Consider the following 16,563-nt stretch of genomic DNA (forward strand, 5'->3'; position numbering starts at 1 on the left):
AGTAAATAAATCATATAATACAAAAAAACTATTTAAATTTCAAATTGTAACTATTAAAATTTTCAGCTTTTTCCTTTTAAACAAATTTAAAGTGAAACAACATAAAACACTGCAAACCACAACACAATTAAATATAAATATGAAAACAAAAGATGCAGCACATTCTCTGTCATATGGGCCTGCATGAATAAACTTTCTGAATCCTTTATCATCCGCAACCGAAAATAGTTGTGGATGATTACTATACCTTTCTAATGTGATGTTGTTGTCCCTGGATCTCTTTCCCTCCTGCTCTGTTCCTACGCTACTGCCCCTCCCCCCTCTTCCCAGTGCAAAGCACAAGGCTCGCTTGCGGAGTGAAGCGGAAAAAATTGGGAAAGAGAGGGTGAGAGAAAAAAGAAAAAGAAAAAAAAAACCCCATGGCTCCCAATAAAAAGCCAGCTCGCGTCGTTCACTTCAAAGAGTCGGCTCTAAGATCCGTTTCGTTCGCGACCGACACATCACTAGTCTGTATCGCCGTCTCTACTTCGGTCCAAAATCAACGTTCGAATTTATGTAATTTAAATGTTATAGAAATGTTAAAAATAATATTTTTTAAACTATGTTTCGTAACGTACCTTCGCCTTACATCATCCATGGGTCACAGCAGACTGTAGTACCAACTACTGGTAGAAACTCTGCTATTACACATACTTCTGAAATAAAGTAAAATAAAATGCACTCAAGGGCTTAATATAATTAACTTTAAAAAAATCTTTTACATAATTATATGTGCAAAGTATACAAGAGCTCAGTGTGTTCTGCACAACACCTCAAACGTTTATGCAAGTAGCCTACAGCAGCAGAAGACCACACCAGGTGCCATTCCTGTCACATAAACACAGGAAACTGTGCCAACAATTTTCACAGGGTCATCAAAATGGGAAAAACATTGCCCAGTCTGATCAATCCAAATTTCTGCAGCAGCAGCATTTGGATGGTAGGGTCAAGAATTTAGCGGAAACAAAAGCATATATTATTACTATATTTTCTTTGCACTCCCTTAGTGCCAACTAAACACTAAACACCACAGTTCAACTACCACAGCCTACCTGATTACCTGTTACAGACTGTGAAAATATTGGGAGCAACCAGATTGTAGCTAGTCTACATCTTTCACAGAACTAGGCCCAGTGCAAATCTGAGGTACCGGTCAAACGCCTGACTGGTTAAGCTTACTGTCAGTTGTAAAATACATATGTACAAAATTAACATTAACCATTAAATTATGTTAGGAAAAAAGTAGATCCATTAAAAGCACACACCACTTGATATATGAGAGGAGGTTTTTGTGTAATTTAAACCAACTTACTCTTCATCATAATTCAAAGACAGTTTCCTTCAGGATATGTTAATAATTTGATTTTATTTAAATGATCAGGCGAGCATTGAAGAAAAACCCATTTCCTTCTATAGTTACTTAAATAACTGCATAAACTTTAAACATTCAAAAATGAAAATGTACAACCAGTTATGAGTAACAGTTTCACTGTCCGTTCATCTTTAGTTCCAACCAAAGTCACATATTAGACTGGACGATATAAAATGTTCTCTAGTAGCAAAGTCAGTGATGACTCTTCATGATCCAGGGATCTTCATCCACAGGTGGAGGTGAGTAAGGAGCCAAGACAAGCATTCGCTCTCTCTTTTTTTTCTTAAATGTGATTCTTGAAGAAACGGATTTGTGTGTGGGGACAACACCTCCAGGTGAACTTATTGTTTCCCATTTGATGTTTATGACAAGCAGATGATGCCAGAAGCAGCTTGTTGGTCTAACATTAATTTGCTTGTGCAGAATGCCTCTCAGGTTGTCACTACTCAAAGCGCACATGCCTTTTACAATCAAGTGTCCTTTTCTTTCCCATTTTAAGGAAAACACACTTAAATAAGAGTTGGTTTTTTTCTTTGTTTGGGTTTTTTTTTTTTTTAAAGAAAAACATCTGAGACGTTCTATATTGTGTGTAGATTGGTCATTTACAACATAACAAGGCGATTCCAAGGGCCAAAGTGGAATGTGGAATGAGGAAGAAGAAAAGTTAGGAGGAGGATGAGAGTAGGAGGGGGGAAAAGCACAACAATAGAGCTAAATTATATCTTCAAGTGCCCTAAAGTTTGAAGACTCTTCATAAAAAAAAAAAAAATTAAAAAAAAAAAATGAACATACATATCTATTCATATAGATTTACAAGACCTAAAAGCATCCATTTCATCCACCTCTGAAGAGGTTATTTAGTCTGTCCAACTCCCTGCAGTTATCCATGGTCATGAGTTCTGCCTTCTTGCGCATTCGCTCATCCCGGTATACCTTAGCGGCGTAAAGCAGGTCTGTTTCTGGATGAGACGGGGGAAGAAACTGTCACATTTTTTCAAGAGCACAAACTATTCTGAGTGTGAATTTATAACTGTGGTTACTTACTCGTCTGTCTCTCCTTCCAACAATTATTTCTGACATTTGATACATAGTCCTCCTCTACATTTTTCTCAATTTGCTGCAGTGCTGAGCCCTTAAACTCTGACTTGAAATCTCTGGTGACATAGTAGTCAACATGCAGGTTTTCTGTTTGCCTCTTTATGGTCTGACCTGTTGACCTGGAGGAGATGGGAGGCACAAGCTTAGGTAAAAAATTCTTAACAGCAGCAGAAGCAGCAGCAATTTCCACATATGGTGACACATTTTGTTTCAAAACTCTAAGAAGACCACAATGCAATATGAAAAAAATATGAAAACAAAAAGATGCACATTCTCTGTCATATGGGCCTGCATGAATAAACTTTCTGAATCCTTTATCATCCGCAACTGAAAATAGTTGTGGATGATTACTATACCTTTCTAATGTGACGTTGTTGTCCCTGGCTCTCTTTCCCTCCTGCTCTGTTCCTGCGCTACTGCGAATGTCTCTACCCCCCCCCCCTTCCCAGTGCAAAGCACAAGGCTCGGAAAAGTGAAGCGGAAAAGTGCGAAAGAGAGGGTGAGAGAAAGGAAAAAAAACAAAACAAAAAAAACAACAACCCACGCCTCCCAATAAGGAGCCAGCTGTGCAAATTGCACAGTTGAACTAAATTTTCAAGAAAGCCTTCAAAAAGCTCAGATGAGCACAGAACATGTCTTACAAGACTACTCTTTGTGCTAAATTTTCCAAGTAATGCATGAAATTACACCTTATCATGTATAAAGGTGTCAGTAATGACAGAGTGTGTACACGTACGGTCTAGAATAGAGACTGTAGGGTGGAGGAGACACCATCATCTGGCTCAGCAATGACACCAAAATCAGGACCACGATGGGCATCAGCTGAATAAACATTGAAAAACCACCCTAGAGGCAAACAGAGTATGTTAAAATTAGTACAGAGCTTATAGAGACATCAAGTGTCAACAAAAATTGTGATAACAGAAAAGTGTTAAAAAAAGAATTCTAGAAATTTAAGACAGAAATTGTGAGCAGTCTACGTACATCTCCTCGTTCTTCTGTCCTCTCTTGCCTGTAATCCGTTTGATGGCTGTAACTTGTCCTGCCGTTGGTGAAAGTGTGTGCATTGGCTGCAGAATATTAAAATATCATAGCTGAGGTCAGACACAAGGGTATGACCTTTGTCACCAGGTACCCAAACAACCAGTCGGATTTTTAATATTTTGAACATTTTATGCAATTTTTTTACAAAATTACATTTCTCATGTCTCCCTTAACAGAAATCCATACCAATTAAAAAATATATTTAAAAAAAACAACATTTTTTTTAGAACAAGTAATTCTTTCTGCATTTGTGTCCTTATGTGCTGATGCGCACACTTACAGGATGGGAAGCCGCCTCCAAAGAACATGTTAAAGAGGTCCTCAGGAGTGATGTCAGCCTCGAAGCCCCTGTGGAAGTCGAAGCCTGCGCCATGTGAGTGACTTGGGCTGCTCGGCTCCTCTCCTCCTGTCAGGTCATACTGCCGTCGTTTGTCTGCGTTGCTGAGTACTGCATATGCATTGCCAATCTCTAGAAAAGAGAGCAGAGTTAGTAGAATGGAGTTAGAAAATCTCTTCTTTTCCTTTTCTTCCTCAAAATTTTTTATTTTTATTTTTTATTTTTTTTAAAATATAGCACCAAATCACAGAAGCAGTCGCCTCAAGGCGCTTTATATTTTTGGTAAAGGGAAAAAAAAATTAATGCAGAGTATATTAGAGCAGCGGTCCCCAACCTTTTTTGCGCCACGGACCGGTTTATGCCCGACAATATTTTCACGGATCGGCCTTTAAGGTGTCGGGGATAAATACAACAAAATAAAACCAGTACCGGTACCGAAAAAAAGAAAATTTATTCATAACACACGTGAAAAGACCAAGGAAAACCGAGTAAACGATAAAAACGCTAACAAAATAACGCTGACAACTGATAAAAACCCTGAAAACTATACATTTCACACGTGAGCCTCAACGCTCGCGGCCCGGTACCAAACGACTCACGACCGGTACCGGTCCGAGGCCCGGGGACCGCTGTATTAGAGTGCTTCAACACTGAAGAGCTTAGGCTACCCACTTTGACACTGAATTTACATCATTTTTAAATATCACCTCAACATTTTAATCTCCCTGCTTATACCCACTAGTTGAACTATGGTTTTGCAGTGTTTTTAGGAAATCTGCAGGAAATTCAGCTATCCTCTGCCACTTGTGTCCAGTGAGCAAAAGCAGGGAGGCTACAAAACTCATAGCAAGCAAGTCATTCCTGTGAACCAGAGGTCAGCTCTACACAACAAACAGTCCCCATCACACAATCAAAGTCACAATTCAAAGCAAAATGTAACAAAGTTACTTTTAAAGGCCTCTGTTGCACCAGGTGCATGGTTTTTGTCTGGATGAAATTTGAGCGCTAGTTTCCTGTAGGCTTTTTTAAGCTCATCATCACCGGCTTCTTTGTTGACACCAAGCACTTCGTAGTAGTCTTTACACCGCTTTATTCTGAAAGACAGAAACAGAATGTGTGAATGGAATAAAAAGCTTTCAGATTCACACTCTTTTCCTGTCACCTTCTGGATGAAGCAAGAACATTTTGTCACTAAAATATTAATGGTCCTGGCCCCAATCGATCAGATGTGTGATATTTAACCACAACTGAACACCTGAGAGCACGAATAACCTTTTGATGCCACAGCAGTTAAGTTTCCATCCTTTGTAGATTCTACACACATCATTGATAAGGGCCTGGTGAGAATTCATCATTTACACTGTAAATATCTCAGCACTCAAAGCTTTTCATAAGCAGTCAGTGCAAGATGAGGAATCCATCTTTTATACTTTGCATGTGTAATTGTGGGTACCATAATCAAAGACGACAAGCTAAACTGTTCTCAGTTTTGAAAAGATGCATTTTTGTGTTTCATATTCAGAAAACACATTTCTCTCCATCTGTGGCAGGAGCAGAGGTGGTGCTCTTTAACATATTGCAGCACCGTGCTTCACACACAGGCAGAGAAATGCACAACTTTGAGTTCATCTCTTATTTTCTGAGTCTGTTATGCATGTCAGCAGCCTAGCTGCCACACATCAGGTAAACCAAGTCATTCAAATGTAGGTTTGTGGCTAAATGTTTTGTGTGACTTTTTAACTGCAGGTGTGATGATAAAATTCATCTAAAATTGTGAGCAACTGAATTATTGTTACGCAGAAATTAAAATTTCCAGAATGCCTAAACTGGAAGGAGTGGGGTGGTAGTACCAGGACTGTTCAATTGTGGCAAAACACAATTTTGTGAAGTGGAAGAAAAACATTTTCTTTCTAATTATTTGGATCAGGACTTCATTCAATTAACTTTTCAAATTCAGGTGAATAAACTACACAAACAAACGTTAAGTGAACTAAAACTTATAAAGACAGTCAAGGAGAAAATTGGGCCCAACTGATGTAGAATGTTTGACCAATACCAGCGCTGATATTTAGCCATTTAAAAAGTGAAAATTGTGATATATCAGACAAAACAGTTTTTTTCTTTCAAACGCAAGAAACATGAACTGATTTCCCTAACATTTGTTATGTGTTCCTTATTCATTTACAGTCTGCCTGACACCTCAGACTAAAACATTAGCTGGCTGTTCGGTTTGTGAAAACAAACATGTGTTGCCAGCAGGGAAGTTGCAGAGTGTCCTCTGGGTGACAAACTATGCAATGTGATCAGTCAGAATATGACCAAGAGGCCTGCTCATTTTTATTTTTATGTATTTGCTGTTTTTAAATGCCAATACAATAGCAAATATCTACTATAAGCTGATAATATCAGGCAAATATTATATCGGTCTTGCTCTTGTTTTAGCAGATGTGCTAACAGGCAAAATGAGAACATATAAATGATTTTATTCACATTTTTTTTGTTTTAATTTACATAATAACACAAAAATAGTGCCCGACACCTAAATTCAATTTTATGCACAATTATTTGGAAAGTTACTTTATTTAAAATGTAGAAATATACTGTTGCATTTTGCTACTTTAGAATATTGATGGTGGCTGTGGCTAAATGGTAGAGCAGGTCACCTATGAGAAATTTGGTGGTTCGATCCTGGTCTGCTCCAGTCTGCTTGCCAAATACTGGGCAAGCCTCCAATGCATTTATTAGAATATGAATGAGTGAGAATTTCATCCAGTCATCCAAGCGCTTGGATGACTGCTTAGAGTAGAAAAGCACTACGTAAGAACCAGAACAAAAAGAAAAGAGTAAAAGTAAATAAATTAACTGGATTTTAATAAAGTATATGATGAAATTCTCAAACCATGTTATAATTCAGGGGTCAACCTTCAGGATCAATAAAGTTTTATTGAATTGAATTACCAAGCTTACAAAACAGTGGAGTGGAACTACGGATGAACTATACAAATAAGACACCTTTAATATACACTAAGTGTACAACCCTTGTTTCTTTTTCCTAGAAACTATGATGCAATATTTAACTCACAGAAGTCTCCCAATGGATTTAACAGAAAAACACAAGGGAAAGAGTGGCTAAGTTTAACTGTAATACAAGCAGCATGTTTATCCTGGAAATAAACTCAACTTGCCATAAACATCTTTTGAGGATATGGGTAAATGTGCTATGCTTGCCTTTCTCTTTGTTTAGTTCTAATGTTCTAAAATTACCACATGTAAAGTTACCCAGTATCTAGTCCACACTGCTAAATACCTGCCTATTCCAATGGGAAACCTATCAAGATGTAGAAGTTCCCATAGCAATAGCCATGTGTGCACAACACTGCTGAGACTAGAGTGTCCTATCTGTTCTCCTCCATTTAACCAAGAAACACTGGTGCTGTCACAAAGCCAACTGCAGCAAAGCTGAAGAGCACAAAAATAGCCGACTGAAATGGGACAGATTTTAGTGGAAAACGAAGCACAGCGAGTCTCACCTTTGCACGCCTTCAACCTGCTCTTTCGTGAAGCTTTTAGGCGGGTCACCTACTCCAGATCCTGGGTTCTCTCGTTCTGACTGAGTACCATTGGTTTCTGAGTTTTCCGCTGCTCTCCGGCGATATGTGCCATTACCTGCTGAGCTCCCATTCTTCATTAAAGCATCCAACAAAGCTGAAAGAAGAGGGAACAAAGACACGTTAAAAGACAGTAATGCTGTCTGGTGTATTACATTTCCACACTTTTAACAGACTTCCTATAGCTGAAATAATGCAAAGATAAAATATGAATGAAAGCCTTAATGCTGATTCTCAGCGCTATTAAATGGCAAATGGCCTGTATTTGTATAGCACTTTACTAGTCCCTAAGGACCCCAAAGCGCTTTACACAACCTGTCATCCACCCATTCACACACTGGTGATGGCAAGCTACATTGTAGCCACAGCCACCCTGGGGCGCACTGACAGAGGCGAGGCGCCACCGGGCCCTCTGACCACCACCAGTAGGCAATGGGTGAAGTGTCTTGCCCAAGGACACAACGACCGAGACTGTCCAAGCCGGGGCTCGAACCGGCAACCTTCCAATTACAAGGCGAACTCCCAACTCTTGAGCCACTATTAATTCATGTAAATCAAATTGTATTTAAATGCATGTTATGTTTTTGCAAATCATGCATAATCCTCAACAGGACATGAACGCCAGACCTGGTGAGTGAAGTGCAAAGACGTGCAAACAAAGTAACACAGCAATATAGCACATCAATTATCTCCGACTCGGCAGCAGCATAAAAGTTTTCAATTGTTTATTAATGCATTATTCATTAACATTACTCAGAAAAATGTAAGTGCAACTGTCCTCTAAATGGTGCAACATTCCCCATATTCGCCAAATTCCCACAGCCCTCTCGGCTACCAAATATGATGAAAACAGTGGATTCTTTAGTGTAATCTTTTGTTGAGCCAATACTTTAGTAATGTGCTTATATTTTGCAGCTCTGGAAATTCACAAATCTAATTTTACAGCTGCCAAAATTTAATCTGCCTACAGTGGTCATGGCTGAATATTAATAATACTGCATTTATATGCATTTTTAAAAGCAATATCCTCTCTAATGTGAATAGATGCACTACAGACAGGGTTGTAGCCATAACCCACACGAGATTAGTTCATGCTAAACAGCCACAAGCAAAGCTGCAGTAGCAATATCAGGGGACCTGACACATTGCTTTACCACATTAAGGTTAAACCTATCTACAAACTACATTTGCAGTGCTCATGAGACTGTAAACCCTCTACATGCAGCTCCGTCAGGCCTACATTGTGAATGCAAAAACATTTCACCAGCACAAATAATCCACGAATAATAATAATAATAATAATAATAATAATAATAATAATAAGTCCACCTTTTTAATAGAAATTCCTTGCATACTCAGGATTACTTCAGCCAGCAATTTTTAATCTTTATCAGTAATAACATCAGTGCGTGAGCAAGATAACAGCCAGGGACTTGAGTTCTAGACTCTGTCGACTCACCCTCAAACACAAAATCCACATTTTCCTAAACAGTATGGCTTTTATTCTTTAGCTGCACAGTTTAGAACTTCTAATTCATATTTTTCTTCATTATGCAATTTTATAATGTGTATTAAGTGTTAGCTACACATCTTTGTGATGATCTTCGCATTTTAGTGCACATCTTGTGCACCAACCAATTACTTTCATTACTGTTTTAAAGTTGTAATTTATTGTAACTTATATTTATTTCTCTAATGTGTTGCTTTGTCAATAAAGTCACAAAGTTAGTTTTTTTTTTAATTCCCAAAAGCTGATGTCATCTGTTTTCAGAGGTTGTTTTAAACATCCAAAGATAAAGAAACTTTCAGCTGCTCCCTTATATTTTTAGCCTTTTTTTTATGCTGGATGTCTCCTTGTGGAATTGTGCCATGAGTGGGGGCTTTTTTATGTTAGACTACATGGCTAACAAGTAAAAGGCAGCAAGTTATCCAAGCTTCTTGTGGGCATCTTGAAAACTGCAGTGGTTAACACACACACACACACACACACACACACACACACACACAGCTAATGCTGACAGTGTAGGAACACAGCTAGACACATTTCAACCAACGAGTTACAGTTTAAAAGCGGAGGAGTTACTAATTATCAGTGAGCAAGTTCCTCTATGTTGTTATGTAAGCACTCACAATGCTATATAATTAAGACTTTTTCTAAACTATAATCCAAAGCGGTCTCAATCTCATCCTTATTACTGGTTTACTGTCATCCCACAGACGGTCGTGTGTCCTAGATTAGCCTTCACTTCAAGCCTTTCCCTGGTCAATCACTCAATTAAAGGATTGACCGGGTGGCTGTGTGGCCTGGACAGCATATACACATCGTCCTACATTTCCAGCTTCGCTCTTGCCCCCAAATCCCCAGATACTTTAAAAATGTGTGCCGAAATGAAGTGAAAGTGAAATAACAGCTTAACAAATAAACGAAAACCAGCTTACTACTGAGATAAAACGTCACTAGTAGCGATAACTAGCCTGGGTCAAATTGAATGAATGGCTTGTTAGTGAATTGACGTTTCGTCATTTAGCTAAGACCTTTCATCAGTTAGAAGGCGTTATTTAAAAAACACGACGGGATAATAGTTAGTTATTAACTTAATGTGAACTATAAATTCCATTTTTTTACTGATAAGCCCAAAGGAAAGCGCAAGCTAGGTTAGCTGTCAGGCCACATCTTGGCTAATTTAAACGTGTGTTTCTAATGTTGCTGTGTATAAAACATAGCGCAGTTTTGAAAAACGTTAAGTAATCTGACAAACGTTTGACACTGTTACATACTATTCAACAGATGGCCTGTGACGAACCGATGTAACCAGATGTTAGCTACATGCTAACACTTACACAATATCAGCGGATGAGGAGCAGGTTGTTCCTTCGCTTGGTTAGCTAAACGTACAAGTCAGCCACAAACAGCCTTACCTTTGGCTTTGATAGTCGGATACAGCTTCTCTGCTTTGTTGAGAAACTTTAACGCTTTCTCCTTATCACCGGCTTCGAGAGCTTTTGTTGCTATATTTATACATTTTTCTGCTTCGTCTCTGTTCCCTTCCATCTTCTTTCCTCTTCCTCCCCCGGCAGTCAGCTGAGCACCTCATACCACGTGGTAGACGGCACTGACAGCAGCGTCAGTCAGAGGGTTACTGAGGCGTAAACCTCACAGAATATCACAGAGTATTTTTTTATTAGCATAACATGAATATTTTTGGATATCAATATTATATATACACAATTAACCACATTAAGGTTAATTAAAACAACATTAAAACTTTGTTGTTATACACAGTTGGTAGGGTCAGAATTTGACAACATGAAAACAAGTATCCATGCTGCCCTGTATCAAGTTTTCAGGCTGCGGCTGGTGGTGTGAAGGTATTAGCTATATTTTTTTGTTATGCTTTAGGCAGCTTAGTACCACCTGAGTATAATGTAAAAGCCACAGCCTGCCAGCAAACAGATGATCATGTTCATCCCTTTATGACCACAGTGTACACGTCTTCTGATGGCTGCTTCCAGCAGGATAACAAGCCATGTGAGTTCAAATAGTCTCAAACTGCATTTTTGAATATGACATTGAATTCACCTTAGTCAAACGGCTCCCACAGTCACCATCTAAATTTAAAGGGATTTAAATCTGGTGAATGTGAAAGCTGTGACCAGCTGTGTTAATGAGATTTAAATTAGTGCCAAAAAATGTGAGAAGACTTTAAACTTTCAGTCCTCATTTTTTATTATTATTTTTATTTTAATTATTACACATGTAAACACATACATTTTAAAAGAAGCGTGCTCGGGTCACGTTAATATATATGTATCTATATGTATCTTTCCCTTTAGGGGTCACCACAGCAAATCATTTTCCCCAACATCCTCTTCTGTCACGCCCACCCCCTGGCTGTTCCCTCACTAGATCTAAGAATATTCTGTGGTCTTACTCTTTCCCTCCTACCTGGCACCTCTATCATCAACACCCTTTGGCCAGCATCTGTCCAAACAATCTCAGCCTCGCCTTACTTCATCAACCTCACCTGTACTTTTGTATAGATGATGCATGTGGGAATCGTGTATTTGATCAAAGGCCATTTCACCTTCAGTAATCAAATGCACAAACACCAATGCTATTTTTCCACAGAAATCTTCACTTAACTCAATCTTACTGAGACTAAATTCTCTTTTTAAGAGGCCCAAGAAGAAACATTCACACAAGCAGCAGACAGGATTGTGAACATTAATAATATTTATTCTGAAAATGCCAATCCCAGTACTTTGTTTCATCTGGCACTCAGCTATGTACAGAAGGACCTTAGAGCATGGCTAAGCTGCAATCTGTGATACAGGCATGCGCTTTAAAATACCAGGTAAGCTGCAATCATAAGGGCAGACTAGGAGCCTTTGCTTGCTTGTTTCTCATTTAATTATAGACTAAATAGGTTATATTTTCATAAATATAATGACACAAAAAATATAAATTAATTTGCAGATTTAGCATTACGACCAGGTGAAGTGAAGTACAGGCAGGGAGTAACCCTTAATTTATTTGCAAAGTAAACCACAGCATGCTTTGGAAAAAACAACCAAGAGCAGAAGACCAAGGACCTTCAGAGTTGAAGGCAACAGACAATGAAACAGTAAACAATGTCAAGTTTCATGTAATAGGATCTCTTAAGCTGCCGTGCGTGATGGTGGAAGTTTGGCTGCAAAGGAGCCCATGGTGTTGAGTGCTGCATGGATGCGGAAATGCAGCCTTGACTCCATGTTGTAGTCCTTGTAGTTTGTCCTGAAAAAAAAAAAAAAAAAAAAAAAAAAAGAGTTAGTAATATGTAACATGGCAGCAGGTTATAGATGTTGCTAGAACAAACAGGTAGCCATTGTGTTGCGTGTGTGGGTTTGTTTGGTTGACCGAAATTCAAAGTGTAATTACTTAAGCGACTGGTGAGTTAATATAGCAGACTTCCAGTCTAACTGGCCACTCAAAGTGCTTTAGATAACACGTCAAACTTAAAACATCTTTTTGAAAATTTGTCCATTGTTTTTAAGGTAACTTCAAAGTTTATTTGTATTCAAATTAAAAGACTGTTTGAAAAGACTTACATGACATTTTCCATTACAGCAATGGCCTTGTTGATTTCACCTTTCTGCTTGTGCAATAGGCCAAGCTCATACATGGTAAAGGGCACCAGATAGCTATCATGCTTGATGCCACCATCACTGAAAAAAACAACAAAAAAAACCAAACAAAAAAAACAAAAAAACAACAACACGAAAGTCATTTCAGTCTGTTAAGAAGCATTATAAAAAGCAACAGCAGCAGCAAGATTTCTTTTTAACACCACAGGGAGGTAAAATTGTCCAGATAAGATATTTATGCATCAATAATCAGTAATGAAGCAGAGAAATCTGCTTTATCATCAATTATTAAAACATTTAATTAAAATGTATTGTGCAGTACATGTTATGCCAGTTGTGTTCGTCCTTTTTAAGAGTCAGGGAAGACCGGAAACATTTAAATGTTGTTAAAAGGTCAATGAGGAGTTAAAAAATGTAAATAATATGCCTGTTATTTATGCATTGACGCATCAGCACATCTACCATTGATTTTCTGTCATCCTTATTAACCTGCTCTCCCCTCTGATTCATCCCCAGTGCTGATTGATTGCAGAAGACCCTAAGTGGGACATTAAACAGATCAGCTCTTGGGAAAGTAGTCTATTGAAGGGATTGTTGAAGTAAAAGTTTCGGCTGAGGACTTTTAGTAGACTCCCACTCGAATGCTTCTGGTGTATTGCAGTGACATCAAGACAAGCTCACCTGGAGATGACATGATTGAAGCAGATCTCAGCCTGGACCAGCCGTCCCAGACTTCTTAAACACAGACCCTTCAGCAGCTGGACAACGCACTCATCGCCCGTGTGGTACTCTGATGGGTCTGCACATCACACAGTAAACTGTAAGCCTTGTGTCAGTATTAAAAAACACCCACTGATTAGAAAATTTTCCTCACTTGGATCATTTCTGAGCTGCTCTTCTGCTTTCTCTAAAGTTGACAGGATTCCTTCAGTCAGCTCGGGTCTTTTGCCTACTATTGTGAAGCCATTCCACACATACATCATTTCCTGCGGTAACAGATGATTGTTGCTTACAAATGCAAAAATAAAAAACACATCAGTTCACTGAGAGAACGTGTCCTCACCAAAGCAGGAACGACAAGTTTCACGGGGGTGGAAGAGGAGTATCTCTGGGCCTTCTTCGCTGCAAACTTCTCCGTTGGAATAGACTTCCCAGCAAATCTCAGCCTGAGGCCCTCCACCTGCCTTCAAACCACATTTCACAGTGACTTTATTTATTGATACAAACTAAATAGTACTGTTAGTATACATCAGAAAGGCCAGTTCTGTTCTGGGATGCACCCTGGACCTAGTGCAGGTGGTGGGAGACAGAAGGACTCTGGCCAAAATAACTTCTGATGGACAGAGTCTCCCACCCCATGCATGTAAATGTTGCTGAGCTGCAGAGCTCCTTCAGTGACAGACTGCTGCATCCTAGATGCATGAAGGAGCGTTAGTGTATATTGCACACCTGAATAATTCCACCACATTTTCATTGAACTTGTTCACTTCTTCCTCTGGCATCATGCTCAAGATGGCAGCTTTCTGAAATACATAGACTGCCTAGAAATGGGGAAAAGAAAGCAACAGAAAGGTTTCAATAGAGAAAAGAATCAGTAATGCGATTACAGGGTTAAAGAGATTTTGTCACATTAGATACCTGGGACCACTTGTTCTCCTTGCTGAGCAGGTTGGCGTATCGATAGGCCTCAAACCAGTTTTGTTCAAAGGAGTAGACCCACATCAGCTCCCAGTAGCACAGGTGGTGAATCTGACGCCACTCTTCCTGCGATGCAATACATGCCAAGAACTTCTCTTGGGCCTACACAGAGCAATAACTACATGAGAGAAAGTTCTATAAATACATACATTAGACATCATGAGTACTTACAAATGTGAAGTTTCCTTTGAGCACAGCAATCCTTGCACTGAAGAAATGCATTAAAGCCCCCTATAAAGGAAAAATGTCAGAGTTCTTACACTAAAAGGCATTAAAAGATTAATATTTGCACAAGTAGTAAGGTACACCCACAGCTTACATTAGGAAACTTTTCACAGTAGGGTTTCAGCAGAGCCTCACATTCACTTAGGTTTACATCAGCAGTCCCTTAAAGAATCATTTTCACATTAATTAAAGTCAAATGAATGATAACTTTGGTATTATTTAAGATTAGACACGATTTTTGAATTTAGGAGAAGCAACAGCCCCAGCCTACAGTGTGCTCACCAAGTATCACTGTGATGTAGAGCTGAAACATCAGCAGAGTGAGGGTGCTGAGGATGGAGCGCAGGTTGTTGGTAGTTGCTCCCTCTCTCAACTCTGACAAACCCACTTCCTGTGAGACAGTTCAGTTCTTTTAACTGACAAAATATTAAGGACAGGACAACTTTGGGGCGCTCCCATTTGGACTCGTCAACACAGATCACTGGCCTCCGTCTCACCCCATCCCCAGCTTCTTCTGTCACACCAACCCTCTGCATGTCCTCCTTCACTACATCCATTAAACCTGTCTACCTTCACTACAGCTTCACCTTTCCGCCTGCCTCCCTCTCTTTCACACATGTATTCTGTCTCTACCAACTTTCATTCCTCTTTTCTCTATGGCATAACTCCACTTCTCCAGACCCACTTCCACTTGCTGTCCACACTTATTGAGTTCTGTTGGTATGTATGTGGTCTCACCTACCCTGTCTCCAGAGAAGCCCAGAAACTCCATCAGTCTAAGGACTCTGGATGGAAGCAGAGACAGCATCTGGTAACAAAATATAAACCAAAAATAATATAACATTGTTACTAAATATATTAAATAAAACTATTTGTAATATTTTGGAACAAATCTTATTTTTTCACCAGATTGAATGATCCAATCCCCATGCTGACCCCACCCCTAAAATGAATGTGTGTGCTTCTCTGTTTTTCCTCATCCTTTGTGACTTTTTCCATGGCCTGGCAATCCCTGGTTTGGAAAAACATATTTACATTAATTCAAATAATAAAAGATCTCTTTTTTTTTTTAAATTATAAAAATGTTTTTGGTGGCCATTTCTATTATAAACACCGCCTCCAAACCTCTTACTTGTAAAGCTGATAACTGTGTCGAATTTTCATCCCTCCTTTGATGAAGCCTATTATGCTTTCATCCAAGAACGTGAGGGCAGCTTTCTGCAGCAGGACTTCAGCATAGCACAGCTCTGCATGCATCTCTTCTGATAATGAGAAATGCAACATGTTATGTGTGGAAAAAAAAAATTACAAATGTCTTGTTTTGTTTGTGTGTTTAATAAATGGCAGATAAGGTGACACAGCCATTAAAATGTCATGTTTCACCATGTTGATCAAATTCATTAATTCCCCAAGCTGTAAAGTCAGCAGATACAGTAATTCACTCGCCTTCTGTCAGATTGTCAGCTGGTTGTCTGTACCAAAGGTTAGCCAAGCTTTCCATTAGTCCCGTTTTCTTCCGAAATCTAAAGTTGTTAAGAAACTGATTTTTAACAACCCAAAGAGATCCTAAAACTTTACACCTTATCAAATGGTCATTCTAATTATTGGGATACCTCTGGCAGACCTGCAAGGCTTCTCTCAGTGATGTCATGGCAGCATCCATGTCCTTTGCATCAAAAGTCACAGCAGCCTGCATCACCAGAATGCTACTGTAGCCCATCGCATGGTACATGCTTTCACTCTTCCTAGAGGATAGGAAGGCAGCAAAATTTGGGGATTTTTTTGCAAATCCACAGTAAAAATACAACCTGTATCCAAATACCGTCATAAAGTTCCAACACATGAACAAATTAAAGGGGACATAGTCAGGTTGTTAGAGAAACAGTGACTTACCAGGGTTTTAAAAGAGCCAGTGCATCAGCAAACCTGTTGTTCAGGAAGAAATTGAGGGCAGTGAAGCATTCTTTCAATGCTGTCTCCAAAGCCATTTTAGGCAATTCTTCAGGCAATCTGAATAA

The 16,563-nt window shown here is 39.1% G+C and overlaps 2 protein-coding genes across 2 annotated transcripts; both read right to left on the reverse strand.

The window, feature by feature from the left end:
• Positions 1–1,953: 1,953 nt before the first annotated feature.
• On the reverse strand, positions 1,954–10,644 carry dnajb14 (DnaJ heat shock protein family (Hsp40) member B14). Its single transcript, XM_005726877.1, has 8 exons — positions 10,418–10,644; positions 7,421–7,595; positions 4,839–4,984; positions 3,834–4,022; positions 3,494–3,579; positions 3,246–3,355; positions 2,456–2,628; positions 1,954–2,370 (listed from the first exon to the last, which is right to left on the reverse strand). The coding sequence occupies exons 1-8, from the start codon at positions 10,548–10,550 to the stop codon at positions 2,246–2,248; spliced, it is 1,137 nt and encodes a 378-aa protein (XP_005726934.1). The 5' UTR covers positions 10,551–10,644; the 3' UTR covers positions 1,954–2,245.
• Positions 10,645–11,999: 1,355 nt separating this feature from the next.
• LOC102202262 (tetratricopeptide repeat protein 39B) lies at positions 12,000–16,549 on the reverse strand. The gene is made up of 16 exons (XM_005726878.1): positions 16,439–16,549; positions 16,159–16,290; positions 15,992–16,068; positions 15,678–15,807; positions 15,452–15,557; positions 15,288–15,353; positions 14,828–14,936; positions 14,640–14,707; positions 14,492–14,551; positions 14,261–14,422; positions 14,072–14,163; positions 13,686–13,806; positions 13,497–13,608; positions 13,304–13,421; positions 12,587–12,703; positions 12,000–12,272 (listed from the first exon to the last, which is right to left on the reverse strand). Exons 1-16 carry the CDS (start codon positions 16,531–16,533, stop codon positions 12,158–12,160), a joined length of 1,680 nt encoding a protein of 559 aa, XP_005726935.1. The 5' UTR covers positions 16,534–16,549; the 3' UTR covers positions 12,000–12,157.
• Between the last annotated feature and the right edge of the window lie 14 nt (positions 16,550–16,563).

This window comes from Pundamilia nyererei, unplaced genomic scaffold (genome assembly GCF_000239375.1).
Source record: "Pundamilia nyererei isolate P.nyererei 1_Seehausen unplaced genomic scaffold, PunNye1.0 scaffold00022, whole genome shotgun sequence".
NCBI lineage: Eukaryota > Metazoa > Chordata > Actinopteri > Cichliformes > Cichlidae > Pundamilia > Pundamilia nyererei.